At 48.6% G+C, this 18,575-nt stretch overlaps 1 protein-coding gene across 1 annotated transcript in view; it reads left to right on the top strand.

Annotated features, from left to right (window-relative positions):
• igsf21a (immunoglobin superfamily, member 21a) overlaps positions 1-18,575 on the top strand; it is a 422,140-nt gene that overhangs the window by 373,181 nt on the left and 30,384 nt on the right. Inside the window, exon 7 of the mRNA XM_072478415.1 lies at positions 17,971-18,056. Coding sequence (XP_072334516.1) covers positions 17,971-18,056 — 86 coding nt within the window. The remainder of the gene's footprint in view (positions 1-17,970; positions 18,057-18,575) is intronic.

The following is an 18,575-nucleotide window of genomic DNA, read 5'->3' as shown; positions in this document are numbered from 1 at the left end:
CCATATCAGTTTTATAATCACAGGTTCCAGCACTGTTTGTTGTACACATCACCAGGCAAGTTTTCAACGTCAGACCCCACACAGTTACTGTCAAACAAACTCAAAATATATTCAGTTACATTTCTGGCTTTGTGGGTAGCTTGGTGCTTCACATAAATATCAGTGAAATACAATGGTGCATATTTAAGGGAATGACGAGTTAAAAGGATGAATTCTGTTCCAATGTTACATTATTGTAACCACAAAGAGAATCAATCAAATCAAGAATGTATCTGACATTCATACACCTCTCTGGAATATACCAACATGTCAATCTTATTCCACCAGCATATTCTAGCATTTTAATCACTTCCCACCAACGCAATAATGTTACAGATCAACAGTGCATTAATCACTGCCACATATCAGTGGTATGCCAATCACTTCCCAATGTCAATCAGTGCCAACATGACATTGGTCACATTCGATCAGCATGCTACCCGTTTAATAGAAGCATTAATTGCTGATCCAACTATAAGAACAAAATCCCTATTCCAATTCTCTTCCAACACTTAGTGGTGCACTAAGGCAGACATTTTGTCTGTTTCCATAGCTAGTGGTTCCCGGAACAGGTCGCTAGTCAGTTGCCAGGTGCTTACAGCTTGAGGGACGTCAGTCCATGTCAAGCGTGGCTGAGCAGGAGTCTCTCTCACTCTTACCGTCAGCCATTGGCATGTTTGGAAGGATTTGCCGGTCGACACTCAACCTGTTTGCCCGTATTATGAACCCACCTTGCTTGGCCATCAAGTCCTGGAGTGGGAATCGTACCCGGAGCTTCTGGCTACGAGACAGCTAGCTGCCCACTGCGCCCACAAGACCTCCTCAAGAACAAAATGCATCCCATGAACAATTTTTGCAACAAATAAACAGGGGCTGTGCACAGAGGTTTACCGAATGACCGTACTGCGAATGTGTGTGTTGAAGGTGACCAGGGATGGTTACCTGTTGTTTGCCAAAGTGCACGTGGCCCATCTGTACCGGAATTGAGACTTTGATGGAAATCGGACAGGTTTTACAATGGACGGCCAATGCTGCAACCACTTACCCCCACTGACTCCAGGTTAGTTGGAGTAACAGGGACAGGGCAGGGGAGTGAGCTGAGGTATGGTGCTCTTTCAGAGGGTCGGTGCAGACTAGATGGGCCGAATGGCCTCCTTCTGCACTGTAGGGTTGCTATGATTCTATTAGCTTGCTCTAGAGATATCACATGAATGGGAAAGCTTGACTTAGCTTTAACATTTGACCCCTTGGCAATGATGTGTGATATTAAATGTGATGCTTGCTGTGTTTTGAACTGCAAAAAGTACCAAACTAAAAGGCATACTGGCTAATAGACTTATTTAATATACAGCATTGGAGATTAATATAATTTGTAACATGGTGTGCTATCTGCAGGAGGGGAGCAATGGGGTCAGACTTCAAGTGTTAAAATACCATTTTTTAAATGTTTTTTTAATATAGCACAATAATTGACAAGACTCCCAGTTGAAACATTTTTTTTAAACAGACATTTAGGTCACAATTTTCCACAGACCAATATGATTCCTAGTCAACCGATGGAATTCAAGTATCGGCCGGGATTCCACCCTTGCGCGCGGCGTGCTTTGCGGGGGCGGAGGCGACCTGCTGCTGTCCGGCGGCGGGATCTCCCAGTCCCATCCCTGTCAACGGGGTTTCCCGCTGTTCACACCCTCTGCTGCCGGGGAACACACATTGTGTGTCGCCATTGGCAGGAGCAGAAGATCCCGCCAGCAGAAACGACCGGAAAATCCTGCCCATCATGTGAGAATTAAAGTCATAGAGCCTGATTTTCACAGGAGTCGGAACGACTCCACAAACCGAGGGAGGCAAATGGAGTAGAGAACTGAGGGGGGGGGTCTACAGGTCAACACCCCTCAGCACTCGCCCAGCCTGAGGCCGCCTACAATCTGCTGCCAGGTGGGAAGGACATCTCCCTCCATTTCAGCAAATTGATGGAGGGGTCCAAAACCGAGGTAAAAACGAGAAGAACAAAGAAAAATCCATTTTTTAAAATAAATTTAGAATACCCAATTCATTTTTTTTCCAATTAAGGGGCAATTTAGCGTGGCCAATCCACCTACCCTGCAGATCTTTGGGTTGTGGGGGCGAAACCCACGCAGACACAGGGAGAATGTGCAAACTCCACAGGGATGGTGACCCGGGGCCTGGATCGAACCCGGGTCCTCGGCGACGTGAGACAGCAGTGCTAACCACTGCGCCCCTGTGCCGCCCCTAACAAAGAGAAATCCAGGTGGAAACCTTTCACCCAATGGTTGATTGTACAATAGGTTACCAGTGTAGATCATTGAAGCAGATCAAATAAATGGTGCAAGGGACACTCTTCTGGTGAGACAAGGTGCCGGGATTCTCCAGTTCCCCAGCCGTGTGTTTCCCGCCGCGCCGTTCGCTGGCGCCGGGATTCGCTATTCCCACCACTTGTCAAATGGGATTTCCCATTGAAGCCACCCCACGGAAAATGCCAGTGGGGAAAGAGGATCCCAACAGCCGGAGAATTCCTACCAAGGCCTCCTCCTTTAGCCTGGCATCAATTTTCTTCTGATTACAACTCTGTGAAGTGCCTTGGTATATTTTTCTCCTTTAAAATTACGATATAAATGCAAATCATTGAGATTCCATGTAAAGGAGATTGATGAAGACTGAGGTCAATCAAAATGGAACATGTTTGTGAGACCAAATGGCTTTTTCTACATTCTTGATTGTCCTGCGTGGTCGCACGGCTTTCGGGTCAGGATTATTTAACGTTACAAAGCGATGATGTAATTTATTGGTCCCTCTCTAATTATAAATCTCTGCCCTGTTTGCTCTAACTAGTAACAATGTCATAAAATGGGACACAGGTTTATGAGCCAGTACACTTAATTTACAATGTCACTGGTAAGAGAGCATCATCTTTCGAACCATCTTTGACCAACAGTTTGAAAACAAACCAAAAAAATGAGGAGATTTATAGACACCAGTAAGCAAAGAGGCATTTTTGTACAACATCTGAGGATTATGTACAACTTAGCTGAATATCCTCCACCTTTAACCTCGGATTTCATTACGTACGAAGTAACATGCTTGTCTTTGAGTGTTGCCATGCCAACTGTGGATAGGGTAAGTCTCGGATTAGGCTAGCTGTGACACTGGGAGAAATCACAAATAAATTGTTTCTCCTGAAGTAAAGTTTGTCGACACGAGGCCAAGGGAAAGGGTCTGTCGTGGTTCACCATCGCTTCGAAACCAAGCAATGTTTGTGCTTTCAAATGTTTTAGTCAGCCGTGTTGCATGACAATGTGGTCTCTGTAACTTATAAATAATACATCGGCCTTGGCAGATAAGGAAAATATAACAAGATCCCATTAATTCACCCGCTTCTGGCATGAGCCGGTCAGGAAAAATGCTAATAAGTGGTAAAATAAAGAGTTCCATTAACTCTTCAACACATCCACTTTGCTTGTGTGATAGAGCAGAGAGTTCTATGTTGGTAACTGCGTCTCAGAATGCCGTCTCCGACCCTCATAAATAATACATAACTCCCTCTCTCTCTGAGGTACACAACTCACATAAAGGCGCCTGCTTAAAAGGCATTTTGCAAAAGAAACATCAGGAAAGTGGCAATGCTCTTTGGGGTCCTGCACATTTAAAATACATGATAGGGAGCTGGCTTCATCCTGAACTAACGTAACCCCTGTTTGTAACAACCGACTATCATTTACATAAATAAATTATTGTTTCGACCTGCTCACCTCACCACAGGAACTCTGAATTACTGAACGCTGAATAAGGAAGCAGCGATCGTACTGTTACAGACTTTGCCCTAATACTGTACTGGAGAAAAGTCCATATAGGCAAGGCGTCTGTACTGTGTTGTTCTCTGCTTTACTTTACCCGGATGGCTTTGATGCGTAGTGTTGATCAAAAAACAACGAGCTCTGTTAACAAACAAAACTACTTTATTTAACACTACTAACTGGACTCGGCACTTATCCCAGAGAAACGTACAGTTGCTAAATAACACATAAACTACTCTCACCTACATCTAAACTCACGACCAGTTAAAACTACTATCTGCTCTCTCTCACTATCTTCCTTCAGTCTGTCTCTAGCTGACTCCTCACTCCTTCTGCTACCACCTTCTTTATCCTCTGCCCCACAAGGCTCAGCATCATCCCTTATATACTTATGGGACTAGCTCCCTCTAGTGGCTGTCTGTATACATTTCATTAACCCTTGCATTGTCTTCATGTATGATAATACCACATGCACAAGTGGACCGAGAGCTTGGCTTGTATGGACGGGCTGCTCCACATGAATGTTGTTTGCAGACAGGGGCTGCTCAACACTGGCTTCCCCCTTGTCAAACAAATGGGGTGTACAAGATAATGGAGTCTGACCCATGTATTCATCATCGGGATCGAGGCACAGATCCACCACTGACTTCATAGAATTTTTTTTTCATAGAATTTACAGTGCAGAAGGAGGCCATTCGGCCCATCGAGTCTGCACTGGCTCCTGGAAAGAACACCCCACCCAATGTCAACACCGCCACCCCATCCCCATAACCCAGCAACCCCACCCAACACTAAGGGCAATTTTGGACACTAAGGGCAATTTATCAAGGCCAATCCACCTAACCTGCACATCTTTGGACTGTGGGAGGAAACCGGAGCACCCGGCGGAAACCCACGCACACACGGGGAGGACGTGCAGACTCCGCACAGACGGTGTCCCAAGCTGGAATCAAACCTGGGACCCTGGAGCTGTGAAGCAATTGTGCTATCCACAATGCTACCGTGCTGCCTTGTGTAATGATGTACTTGTGGAATGATGATGGTTTTCTTTCTTTGCTGACCAATTTGGATGAGTTATCTGCATTTCAATCAATTGTTACTGGGTCTAGAAGCTACGCTCAATACTGTACATATTGATAGTCTTATAATAATAATCTTTTTTTTAAATTTGTTTTTATTCAAAATGTTTCAATAATTTTTACAAACCACTACAGAAAGAAAACAACAAAAAGCATAGTAATAATTAAGAAAACAACTTAACAAATTAGCAAAACAAGGTGGGGTATCTGCCCTTTACGAATAAAATCTATCCTCCCCCCCCCACCCGCCCTCTGGGTTGCTGCTGCTGACCTCCACTTAACATTCCGCGAGAAAGTCAAGGAACGGTTGCCACCACCCGGAGAACCCCTGCAAGGACCCTCGCAAGGCAAACTTTATCCTCTCCAACCTGAGAAATCCAGCCATGTCACTGACCCAAGCCTCGACACTTGGAGGTTTCGCGTCCCTCCACATCAACAAGAGCCGCCTCCGGGCTACCAAGGAGGCAAAGGCCAGAACTCGGGCCTCTTTCGACACCTGCACTCCCGGATCGTCTGACACCCCAAATATCGCTATCCCCCAGCTCGGTTTTACCCGAGTGTCCAAGACCTTGGACATAGCCTTTGCGAAGCCTTTCCAAAATTCTGTAAGTGCTGGGCATGCCCAAAACATATGGACATGGTTTGCTGGGCCCCCTGAACACCTCACACACCTGTCCTCCACCCCAAAAAACTTACTCATTCTCACCACTGTCATATGCGCCCGGTGCACCACCTTAAACTGAATCAGGCTCAGCCTGGCGCAAGATGAGGAGGAATTGACCCTGCCCAGGGCATCAGCCCACAGGCCCTCACCTAGCTCCTCACCCAGTTCCTCCTCCCACTTGCCCTTCAGCTCTTCCACCAAGGCCTCCTCCGCCTCCTGCAGCTCCTGGTATATGTCCCATACCTTGCCATCCCCCACCCACACGCCCGAGATCACCCTGTCCTGTATCCTCCGGGCAGGCAGCAGCGAGAAATCCCCCACCTGCTTTTTCACAAATGCCCAAACCTGCATGTACCTAAAGGTATTCCCTGGGGGCAACCCAAATTTCTCCTCCAGTGCCCCCAGACTATCAAAGGTCCCATCAATAAACAAGTCCCCCATCCTTTTGATACCCACTCTGTGCCAGCTTAGGAACCCACCATCTATTCTACCTGGAACAAACCTGTGATTGTTCCATATCGGGGTCCAGACTGAAGCCCTTGCCTCCCCCCTGTGCCATCTCCACTGACCCCAGATCCTCAGTGTCACCGCCACCACCGGGGTCGTGGTGTACCGTGTCGACGGGAGTGGCAGCGGAGCCGTTATCAATGCCCCCAGGCTAGTATCCCTGCAAGACGCCACCTCCAACCGCTTCCATGCCGCCCCCCCCCCCTCCTCTACTACCCACTTCCGAATCATGGATATATTCGCTGCCCAATAATAGCTGCAGAAGTTTGGCAGCGCCAGCCCACCCCCGCCCCGACTGCGCTCTAAGAACAGTCTCTTAACACACGGGGTCTTGTTTGCCCACACAAATCCCGTAATAATCCTGTTTACCTGCTTGAAAAGGGACTTGGGTATGAGGATGGGAAGGCACTGGAAGACGAACAAGAACCTGGGGAGGACTGTCATCTTGACGGACTGCACCCTGCCCGCCAGGAAGAGCGGCAGCATGTCCCACCTCTTAAAGTCCTCCTCTATCTGATCCACCAGCCGTGCTAAATTGAGCTTGTGCAGGGCATCCCAACTCTTAGCCACCTAAATGCCCAAGTAGCGAAAGCTCCTCTCCACCATCTTAAGCGGTAGCTCTCCCAGTCTCTATTCCTGGCCCCTCGCATGTATCACAAAAAGCTCGCTTTTCCCAACATTCAGCTTATACCCCGAAAAGTCCCCGAAATCTCTAAAGATCTGCATGACCTCCCCCATCCCCTCCACCGGATCCGCAATGTACAGGAGTAGGTCATCCGCATACAGTGAAACCCGATGCTCCTCCCACCCCCGAACCAGCCCCCTCCAGTTTCTGGACTCCCTCAACGCCATGGCCAGCGGCTCGATCCTTGATGTAACGTAAAGTACTCCGACCGCAGCCGGTTCGTCGACCGGGGCCTGATACAACAATTTAACCCCCCCTATAAATTCCTCTCCAAACCCAAATCTGCCTAACACTTCCCACAGGTACTCCCACTCCACCCGATCGAAGGCTTTCTCCGCGTCCATTGCCGCCACCACTTCTGCACCCCCCCCCTTCTGTGGTCATCATGATCACATTCAGAAGCCTCCGCACATTCATGTTCAACTGCCTGCCCTTCACAAATCCTGTCTGACCCTCATTGATCACTCCCGGGACACAGTCCTCAATCCTAGTGGCCAAGATCTTGGCCAACAGTTTGGCATCTACATTAAGGAGCGAAATCAGCCTATAGGAGCCACATTGCAATGGGTCCTTATCTCGCTTAAGGATGAGCGAGATCAGAGCCTGCGACATCGTAGGGGGAAGGGTTCCCTTTTCCTTAGCCTCGTTAAAAGTTCTCAACAATTGCGGACCCAACAGCTCTGAGAATTTCCTGTGAAATTCTACGGGATACACATCCGGTCCCGGGTCCTTGCCCGACTGCGTACCCTCCAAACCCTTAACCAATCCCTCCATCTCAATCGGGGCCCCCAATCCCTCTACCCGCCCCTCCTCCATCTTAGGGAACCTCAGTTGGTCCAGGAATTGCTTCATCCTCTCCTCCTCCCCCCCCCCCCCCCCCCCGGGGGTTCTGACACATACAATTTGCCATAAAAGTCCTTGAAGACCTCGTTGATCCTTGCCGAGCTCTGCAACGTGTTACCCCCCCTATCCCTAATTCCCCCAATCTCCCTGGCCGCCTCTCAGTTCCGCAGTTGATGCGCCAGCATCCTGCTTGCCTTCTCCCCATACTCATACACCGCTCCTTGTACCTTCCTCAACTGAGCCTCAGCCTTCCCCGTGGTAAGCAGGTCAAACTGCGCCTGCAGACTCCGGAGCTCCTTAGCAACCCCTCCTCGGGGGATTCCGCGTAGTTCCTGTCCACCCTAAGTATCTCCCCCACCAACTTCTCCCTCTCCATCCAGTTCCTCTTCTCCCTGTGGGCCCTGACTGAAATGAGCTCCCCCCTGATAACTGCCTTCAGCGCCTCCCAGACCACACTCACTGAAACCTCCCCCGTATTATTGGTCTCCACATAGCTTTGGATACACCGCCGAATCCACCCACAGGCATCCTCATCCGCCAATAGTTTTACGTCCAGTCTCCACAGAGGGCGTTGGCCTCTCTCCTCCCCCAGCCCCAACTCCACCCAGTGCAGGACATTGTCCGAGATCTCAATGGCCGAATACTCCACCCCCCTCCATTCTTGGGATTAGCGCCCTACTTACCACGAAAAAATCAATCCGCAAGTACGCCTTGTGCACATGGGAGAAGAAAGAAAACTCCTTCGCCCTTGGCCTGGCAAATCTCCACGGGTCCACTCCCCCATCTGGTCCATGAACCCCCTCAGGACCTTGGCCGCTGCCGGCATCTTACCCAATCTCGACCTAGACAGGTCCAGTGTCGGGTCCAGGACCATATTGAAGTCTCCCCCCATTACCAAACCCCATTACCAACATCCCAGCGCCCCCCTCAACCCCCCCACCCCAGAAAACATCCGCTTAACCCCCCTACCCCTCCCATTGCACTCCCGCAAGTCAGCTGACTCATGCTGACCCTGGCCGCTCCCACCTCCATCTCCAATCCCACTGTCAGCTCCCCTTACGAGTCTCCAACCCCGCCCCTCCACCTAAGTGAGGTAAAGAGAGGTCCCCCCCCCCCCTTACACCCCGTGTGTACAGAGAAAGAAGGAAAAAAACAAGGCACAATACTCTCAAACCCCCTAGCTTCAGGTACTGCCCCCACCATTGAGCGGATAAACCGCTCTCCCTGTCTGGGCCAACCACACCACCTGTGACGAAGCTCTTCCCAACTGCGACCTTGCCCAAAGCCTCGAGGGCCCAGGGCAAAGGGGGCAAAAAAACACAAGAGAACACGGGGAAAACCCAAACATAACATCGGTCTCCCCCCCCCCTACCCCCCACCACCCCACCAGCAACCCCCACAACATACTACAGTCCATTAGCTCAAGTCCAGCTTCTCATTCTTGATAAAAGTCCACGCCTCGTCCGGCGTATCAAAATAGTGGTGCCGGTTCTGATATGTAACCCACAGCCTCGCCGGTGTAACAGTCCGAACTTCACCCCTTTGCTGTGGAGGACCGCCTTAGCCCGGTTGAATCCCGCACGCTTCTTGGCCAGCTCTGCACTCCAGTCCTGATAAATACGGATCTCGGTGTTCTCCCACTTGCTGCTCCGCTCCTTCTTCGCCCATCGCAGGACACACTCCTTATCGGTGAAGCAGTGGAACCTTACCATCATAGCTCTCGCCGGCTGGTTCACCCTAGGCCTCCTTGCTAGGAATCTGTGCGCCCCATCCAGCTCCAGGGGCCGCGGGAAAGCCCCCGCGCCAATCGGCGTACCCAGCATCGTGGTCACATACGCCCCAGCATCTGACCCCTCCACGTCTTCAGGGAGACTCAGAATCCGCAGGTTCTGCCTCCTTGGCCTATTCTCCAGGTCTTCCAGCTTTTCCTGCCATTTTCTGTGCAGCGCCTCGTGCGCCTCCACTCTAACCGCCAGACCCAAAATCTCATCCTCGGTATCAGAGGCCTTCTGCTGCACTTCTTTTATTGCCGTCCCCTGCACCTTCTGGGTTTCCACCACCCTCTCAATCGACGCCTTCATAGGGGCCAACACCTCCGCCTTTAACTCCGCCAAGCAGCTTCTCAAAATTCCTGCTGCTCCCGTGACCACTGGGCCCACACTGCCCCGCCAGCCGCCATCTTGTTTTTTCGCGCCTGTTCTCCTCTCTTTTCTAAAGCCACTTTTTTGATCGCCCCGCTCCTGGTCCACTCCATACAGCACTGGGGAACCCTCACTGTTTCCTTCCCACACCGGGAATCGCCGTCAACGTGCCGCTGGATCTCCGTAAAAGGGCCCAAAAGTCCGTTATCAGCGGGAACTGTCGACTGTGCGACCTACCTAGGCATAGCCGCAACCAGAAGTCAATAATAATCTTTATTATTGTCACAAGTAGGCTTACATTTACATTGCAATGAAGTTACTGTGAAAAGCCCTTTAGCGACCACACTCCAGCGCCTGTTCGGGTACACTGAGGGAGAATTCAGAATGTTCAAATGACCTAACAGCACGTCTTTCGGGACTTTGGGGAGGAAACCGGAGCACCCAGAGGAAACCCACGCAGACACAGGGACAACGTGCAGACGCCGCATAGAAAGTGACCCAAGCCGGGAATTGAACCTGGGACCCTGGCGCTGTGAAACGACAGTGCTAACCACTGTGCTAGTCGAACGTAGTTGAGCTTAAGATGGTAGAGCTACGCAGATGAACTTAGTGATGCTAATAGCAAAATAATAAATGCATTTATAGCTTTTACAGTGTCACTGAACCTTCACACAACAAATTACTTGAAGAATGCAGGGACAAACACCATAGCCATTGTGTGGCAACACTTCATAAACTGCAATGAATAATATTTGTTGAGGGATCAGAAGAAAAGGAAGCTCCCTGCTTTAATGTTCCAAATAGTGCCATTCAATCTTTACCATTTAGCTGGATGGGTCTCTGGTAAGCTATTTTAACCTTTCTAATCCAATTTCTCTTTCCTTTCCTGGCCTCTGCAAACTGGCTCCCACAGTGGAGTGGCTGGTATGTTCAAATGCCAGCATAAAAATATCTAAATCCTGAATTACAGGGATGCTATCCGGCTAGTGTCCAAGATTACACTGACAGTCAAAAAACCTATGCTGGCCATTCGAAGGTTAGCCTGGAAAGTCATAGGTATGGTGACAATTGCAATTTTGAAAAGTCAGTTCAGCCCTTTGTTATTCGAGAAATGGGCAGAGAGCAAGGACTCAAGAGTAGAAATAGTCACATGGTAGAACAGAGCTCGAGTATTGCTGAAATAAGAAATGTGGTCAAAGTTTTTTGCTAAATTGTAAAGGGAACAACAATTTATACCTCATGAAAAGTGAGTTGGGAAGTGGACTCTGATTGGTAGAGGCATTCCCTGGAGTATGCACCAGTTAATGGATAACTGACAGTTAACTGCCAAGCTTTGTTTAAATTCAAACCAGGCAGGTTGACTCTTATAAAAACAAATTACTGCGGATGCTGGAATCTGAAATAAAAACAAAAATTACGGCCAATCTCAGCAGGTCTGACAGCATCTGTGGAGCGAGAAGAGAGCTAATGTTTTGAGTCTGGATGACTCTTTGTCTAGCTGAGGATGACTCTTGGGCGGGATTCTCCCGCACTTGGTGCGATGGCCCGACGCCGGCTCCAAGAGCGGCGCGAACCACTCCGGCGTCAGGCCATCCGGGGGCTAGGCCGGCGCTGGAGGGGTTGGCGCCACGCCAACCTGCGCCGAAGGGCCGCTGTGGTCCTGCGCATGCGCAGAACAGCCGGCGTGTTCCTGCGCATGCGTAGAGGGGTTCTTCCCGCGCCGGCCATGGCGGAGCCCTACAGAGGCCGGGGCAGAGGGAACAAGTGCCCCCATGGCACAGGCCCGCCCACAGTTCAGTGGGGCCCGATCACGGACTAGGCCACCATGGGGGCCCCCCCTGGGGCCTCCCGAGGACCCCGCTAGATGGCAACAAGCCAGGTCCCACCATGATGGACCATGTCCATTTCACGCCGGCGGGACTGGCCGAAAACGGGCGGCCGCTCGGCCCATCAGGGCCCGGAGAATTGCTGGGGGGGGCCGCTGCCAATGGCCCCGACCAGATCGGCGTGAACCCGCCCCCGCCCGAAAGTTCGGCAGCTGGCGTCGGAGCAGCGGGGCGGGATTCACGCCGCCCCCCCCCGGGGATTCTCCGACCCGGCAGGGGGTCAGAGAATCCCGCCCCTTATCTGTGATTGGTCAAGATATTGCCATGGGGAACGTACCAGGGAATGGCCGTCACCTAATTAGTTTAGTTGAGAAAGGTGCATTACGTGTACATGTGCTCTTTCAGTAAAGAACATTTGGACATACAAATTAGGAGCAGGAGTAGGCCACTTGGCTCCTTGGGCCTGCCCTGCCATTCCCTAAGATCATGGCTGATCTAATCTTAACCACGACTTCACATTCCTGCGTACCTCCGATAACCTTCCACCCTTGTGAATTAACATACATAGCTTGTAGCAGGCACAAGTGCGCCATGCTGCGAACCTAACGGATCATCTTAAATTGGTTGTCAGTGTAATTCAGGTTTGTTTAGTAAATGTTGCGGAATCACATCTAATGGTGTGTTTTGCAAGCACGGGCTGGTGTCAACAGATAACTGGTACATTTGCCATGGCAATCAGAACCCACCTGCCAACCGATTGGCACTCTTTTCTCACGCAGAATGAATTGTTGGTCACTTGACAACTTGGCATTGTTGTGAATTGTCCTGATGATTGCAAGACAGAAAGCTTCAATAACATGTGTCTTTTTTTTAGCAAGAACCAGGAATACAGCAATAGAGCTGTCACAGCTGGCAAAATGGCAGGGCAGCCTTGATGGGCCATGCACATTGCTTATTGCCAGTACAAATGCTCTATTTTTGCATTAGTTTTGGTAAATATCCCAAACAAAAGCAAAGAAAAATCACCAACTCTTGAATCTTTGCAGAGCTGTGCTTCTGCTTCAGGGATTCGAACCATCTGGCCTGGCTCCGTTTGTTGTGAGCCACTTCAATGTCTTGGCAATTTGCCTCCTTCAAACTTTAAAAAAAAACTGCCCAAAAATTCCTGCGTCTGGCCAGAGTTTCCAGCTTGAATTGTCAACAAGGTTTCCAGCTGGCATCCGTAAGAGCTTCTTGTTATCAGGAATTTTCTGTGACACCTGTGAAAAGGTCACCTTCTGCTGGTGGAGTTCTAGGGTCCCATTCACATCTGACTTGACCGAGGAGGCCTCCCACCCAGCTGCTCTGCTGGGCAAACGCAGCCTGGTTTGCAGCCAAATTACAACCAGAATTGGCTGCAAAACACAACTGCTTATTCCCTCAGCAGTTTCCTCCTCTTGGGCGTCCATTATTTTCACCACACAAATTGGAGCAAAAGATTTAATTTGAGGTCTAAACGCTACACATGATTGGTCATTTGCAGTCATCACATCGGTCCCAAATTGGGTTTATTTTGAATGCTAGGAAAAGAATGGGCAACAATCTGGTTGTCAACTTTGGTTGGATGTATTCTGGAAGGCGTCGGTGGAAGTGATATCATGGAAAGCCGACGGCGTGGTGCCAATAAGTCTGGGAACGTTTGGGAATGGCAGCACATTCCCAGGGAATCATCTCTGAAATATATCCCTGCCTAAAGAAGTTACCACAAAAGGTGCACATTATTCTGCCAATAAGCCCCCCTTCACCAGGTTTTGACTGTCCTGTGTAAAGACCGCAAGAAATAGAAACAGAGTAAGCCATTCAGCGCTTTGAGGCTGCTCCACCATCCAATAAAATCATGCTGATCTAACACTCAGTAAGTCCACTTTCCTGCCTTCTCTCCAGAACCCTTAATTTCCCCACTGATTAAAAACCTATTAACCTCAACCTTGAAAATGTTCAAGGACTCGGCCGCCACAGCTTCCTGGAGCAAATTCTAAAGATTCACCACTCTGTGAGAGAAAATTTCTTCCTCAAGTTTGTCATAAATGAGCACCCCCTTATTCTGCAACTGTGCCCTCTGGTCCTGCATTCTCCCATGAGTGGAAATATTCTCCCAACATTTACCCTATCTAACCTCCTGAGAATGCAGGCAGGATGACCGCTTTACAGAACACCTTGGTCCGTTCGCAAGCAGGACCCAGACCTCCATGTCGCTTACCATTTCAACTCACCATCCTGCTATCATGACTACATACTCATTCTTGGCCTGCTGCAATGTTCCAGTGAAGCCCAGCGTAAACTGGAGGAACAACATCTCATCTTCCGATTAGACCCATCACAGCCTTCCAGGCTTCACATTGAGTTCAACAACCTCCGACTGTGAACTCTCTCCTCCACCTTCACCCCATTTTTATTTCTTTCAATTTATTTTCAATTTTTTCCAGTTATCCATTTTCCCTCACCATTGTCCCCCCTCTTCCCACTCCATCCCACTAGGGCCATCTGTTCCCTGTTCCCAGTTCTACTTTGACACACTGCTTACCTCTGTTCAGCCATTAACACATTCTGATGTCTTAATGTGCCACTGTCAGCACACTTCGTAGCCATGATCACCCCCATTTACATTCTCTTTGTCATTCTGTCCACATGTTTGTCCATCTCCACCTATCGCTGGACCCCTACCCAGTCCCACTGCTCCAACTGCCCCCCCCACCCCACACACACACACGCAACAGTATAAATGTGACCTTTTTCCAGTTCTCTCCAGCTCTGACAAACAGTCATCCAGACTCGAAATGTCAGCTCCCTTCTCCCTCCACAGATGCTGACAGACCTGCTGAGATTGTCCAGTATCTTCTGTTTTTGTTTCAGATTCCAGCATCCGCAGTAATTTGTGATTATCCCCTAAGGATCTTATATGTTTCAATCAGATCACCTCTCATTCTTCTGAACTCCAAGGAGTACAGACCCAACCTCTTTGATCTTTCCTTAAATGGCACTGTCCCCATACCCGGGATCATCCGAGTAAACTCCTCTCTCCGGCCTAGAGTGATAATATATCTTTCCTTAAATAAAATTACCAAAACCGTACACCGTAATCTAAATGTGGCCTCACTAGTATCTTGCACAGTTGCAGCAATACCACTTTACTTTTATACTCCAACCCATTACCTTCTGTACCTGTATGCTAGCTTTCTGGGTTTCATGAACAAGAACCCCCCAATCCTTAGCTGTCAATTTCCAGCTCCAGAACCACCAGTTAAAGGATTGGTGCCAGAGAGCTGTTGTAACCAATCAGAGCCGCAGTTCTACACTTTGGGAAGCGAAGTGATCGTGTCCAATCAGTAGCCAGCTGGAGTGTCTGGATGTTGGGCAAGCACCAAGGAGGCAGGCACAGGCCCCACACGTACGAATCCTCAGTGTCAGCTACCTGGGTTAAAATGGCACTGATTAAACAAACGCAAATGAGAGCGAAGAAACTCTGCCTTGGAAAGCCCGGTCTGCATACCTGCCCCCTTTGCAGTTTAAAATCTCCCAGAATGGGGCCAGCACTGCTGTCTCACGGCGCTGAGGATTCGGGTTCGATACCGGCCCCGGGTCACTGTCCGTGTGGAGTTTGCACATTCTCCCCGTGTCTGGGTGGGTCTCACCCCCACCACCCAAAAAAGATGCGCAGGGTAGGTGGATTGACCACGCTAAATTGCACCTTATTTTGAAAAAAAGAATTGGGTACTCTAAATTTATCAAATAAAATAAAATCTCCTGGAAGGCTTTCTTTGGCCCACCGGGAGATTAATGCCGATCCCACAAGACTCCCCGCCATTCTGGGATGGGTGGTAACAACCCAACGGCTGCACAAATGAACCACAGTGTCTCGTGGGGTTAAACTCCAGTCTGTTAATGAGTTGTCGCAAATTCAGCAAACCTTCCTTTTCACTGTACCTTGTCAGTTTGAGTGTTTAAGTTTTGAACTAATCTTTCCTCCTGGGCTCTGTATTTATGTAAAAGAAACGATGCTCTGTGCCTTTGGTGTTTTTATATTTGCTCATACTTCATCCAGCTTTAGAAGAGTGAATTCTATTCACTTTTAACGTGAGGCTGGGGGGTTTGATCTCCGTAAATCATTCAACTTAAAATTTCGTACAAACGGCAACTTGCGCCTCTCCCCTACCATACCTACATCGGAACCTCAGAGCAGGTGGAGACCATTCAGCCCCTTGAACTTGCCCCACCGTTTAACTGGATCATGGCTGATCTTCCACCTCAACACCATCTTCCTCTACTATCCCCATATTGCATTGACTAAAGCCCCGCCCCGCTGTCCTGCTAGAGAATCGTAAACCTGCATTTTTCTGGATTTATGAGACATTGAGATACGGGAACTGACCTTGTTAGCATTACATCATGCAACCAATTGAGGGAAAGGAGAGGAGAGAGGAAGGAAGGAAGGAAGGAAGAAATCTGAGCAGTGAAGGAAGGTAACAGGTAATTAGTTTAAGACTGAGCTTGTGGTCACCTCTGTCAGCAGTAGTTTTTTTTAGTGACTGGCACAAAAATTCTATTCCAAAGAAACAAGCACATCACTTTTAATTGCTTCAAGCCCTTATGATTTTCTCCCTCGTCTTAATGATTCTTGTGTAGACAGAGATTGTTATGTTCCAGAGAGTTCCAACCTGAAAAAGCTGCTCAGTCAGCAGTGCAAACATCCTGCAATGATTTGTCTAATTGATGAAAAGAACCTGGGATTAAATATCAGTCTGTCAGTAGCGCCAAAGACAATCCTTAAGAACGGTCTCAATTTGATGGGACTTCTGTGCAAACTGGATTCGCCCATACCCGTGTGCAGTCTGACATGAAGGAACCAGGACGGGGGGAATTTACATATCTTCGAGTTTCTTACAGTGGGAGTGATGGTAATTGGCCAAGCTCATCATTCCTTTTGCCCACCAACATTTCCCTTATTAGTGAATACATGCTTTCAAGCCCTGGGATACTCTACTTCAATTCAACGCCTGACTTATCAGCTTCAATTTATTAGAATTGTCTTAAATAAATATTAGGCATCTCAACAACACATGTTATCAACGTGTATTTCATGAATTGCAAATCATAGAAACATAGAATTTACAGTACAACAGGAGGCCATTCGGCCCATCGAGTCTGCATCGGCCCTTACAAAGAGCACCCTACTTAAGCCCACATATCCCCATAATCCAGTAACCCCCATTTAGGATTTTTTGGACACTAAGGGCAATTTAGCATGGCCAATACACCTAACCCGCACACCTTTGGACTGTGGGAGGAAACCGGAGCACCCAGAGGAAACCCACGCAGACACGTGCAGACTCCACACCGACAGTGACCCAGCCAGGAATCGAACCTGGGACCCTGGCGCTGTGAAGCAACTGTCCTAACCACTGTGCTACCGTGCAGCAAGTTGCTGGACGATTTCCGCTGCTCCAGTAGCCTTGCGTAAAAGACATTTTAACCTCGCTGTGATTTTCATGAAGTTGCTGTATTTGTACATTAATTGCCCGTGGAGAGTTAAACCTGACAGTTGACAGCAAAAACGCTCTATTAAAGATGTTGTCATTGTTGATGATTGGCAATCAACCACTCTTACCCAGAAGGTGAATAATTAAAATTGTGAATTGCTGTTGGAGATATTTTTTAAAGTAACAATGGGTGCAGAAAAAGTTTACAAGAATGGGTCCATGGATCAGAAACGTCAGTTAATTTTTTAATTTAATTTTTGTTAAAATTCCAATTCTGGGGCAATTTAGCGTGGCCAATCCACCTACTCTGCACACCTTTGGGTTGTGTGGGTGAGTCCCACACAAACACGGGGAGAATGTGCAATCTCCACACAAGCAATGACCCAGGGCCGGGATCAAACCTGGGTCCGCAGCGCCGTGAGGCAGCAGTGCTAACCACCGCGCCGCCCTTAGAAACTTCAGTTATAAGGATAGATAGGAGAGGTTGGGATTGTTCCTCTTGGAGAGGAGAAGGCTACGAGGGGTAAAAATACAAAATGCTGGATAAACGCAGCTGATCAGGCAGCATCTGTGGAGAGAGAACAGAGTTAACGTTTCGAGCCCAGAAACTTTGGGGGGAAACATTTTTTTTATAAGCTTAGCATGTAAACACATTTGACCATTCGGGCAAACCACAAGGATGGCAACTTTGCTCTGGGGGTGCGGGGGGCACCTCGATGGGAGTACGGGTCAGAGAATCAGGCACAGCGGTCAGTCGACGGTGCTCCGCGTCTGCATGAGGGAGATGTATGAATACAGACGATGCAGTAAATGTTAGAACAATAATATTAGAACTGTGGTCTTTTGTGTACACAGCCTCGCCCAAAGGTCCACGGATCGATGTGTCTCCCACACGTGTTCAAGTCGGCGATACTGTTAAAATCGTTGTCCTGGGCTTTCAGGTGAGCATGTTCTCTCTTTGCTGAGGGACTGTTGAAATGTGAATCGCTCGTGAGAATTGGTGAGAGTGTACATATCCCCGCACAGTCACAACTGGTCACCAACTGACTGTGAAGCACTTTGGCAAATGTTGCCATACTTAAGGTGGGATATAAAAATGGGCAGCTGCTTTTGTAATATTGGTAGCACTTAGGCTAAACAATTATTTGTATCTATATGTTTATCCCTATTTACTACCAGTCATTACAGGAGTCGGAGAGCAGTGATTAAGACAAGCAAAGCCTCTTAAAAATGAAGTGTTCAATGGAATCCAGTGACACTCCTAATATTAATAGGGAAAAGGGTTGAATAGGATTGTTTAGCAAATAAAATAATTGAAGCAGTGACTAGTTGTGTGAATTGTCACAAAAGGCAATACCTTCATTGCCGATATTGACTGTGGGAGATGTATTAAAATAATGGTGAGTTGGATGGAGACTCTCTCTCCCTCGCTCCCTCATGAAAGCAGCCTTAATAAGTCA

The sequence above is a fragment of the Scyliorhinus torazame genome, chromosome 16 (assembly GCF_047496885.1).
Source record: "Scyliorhinus torazame isolate Kashiwa2021f chromosome 16, sScyTor2.1, whole genome shotgun sequence".
NCBI lineage: Eukaryota > Metazoa > Chordata > Chondrichthyes > Carcharhiniformes > Scyliorhinidae > Scyliorhinus > Scyliorhinus torazame.
The sequence above is the reverse complement of the archived record's forward strand: the minus strand, read 5'-3'. Positions and strand labels throughout refer to the sequence as shown.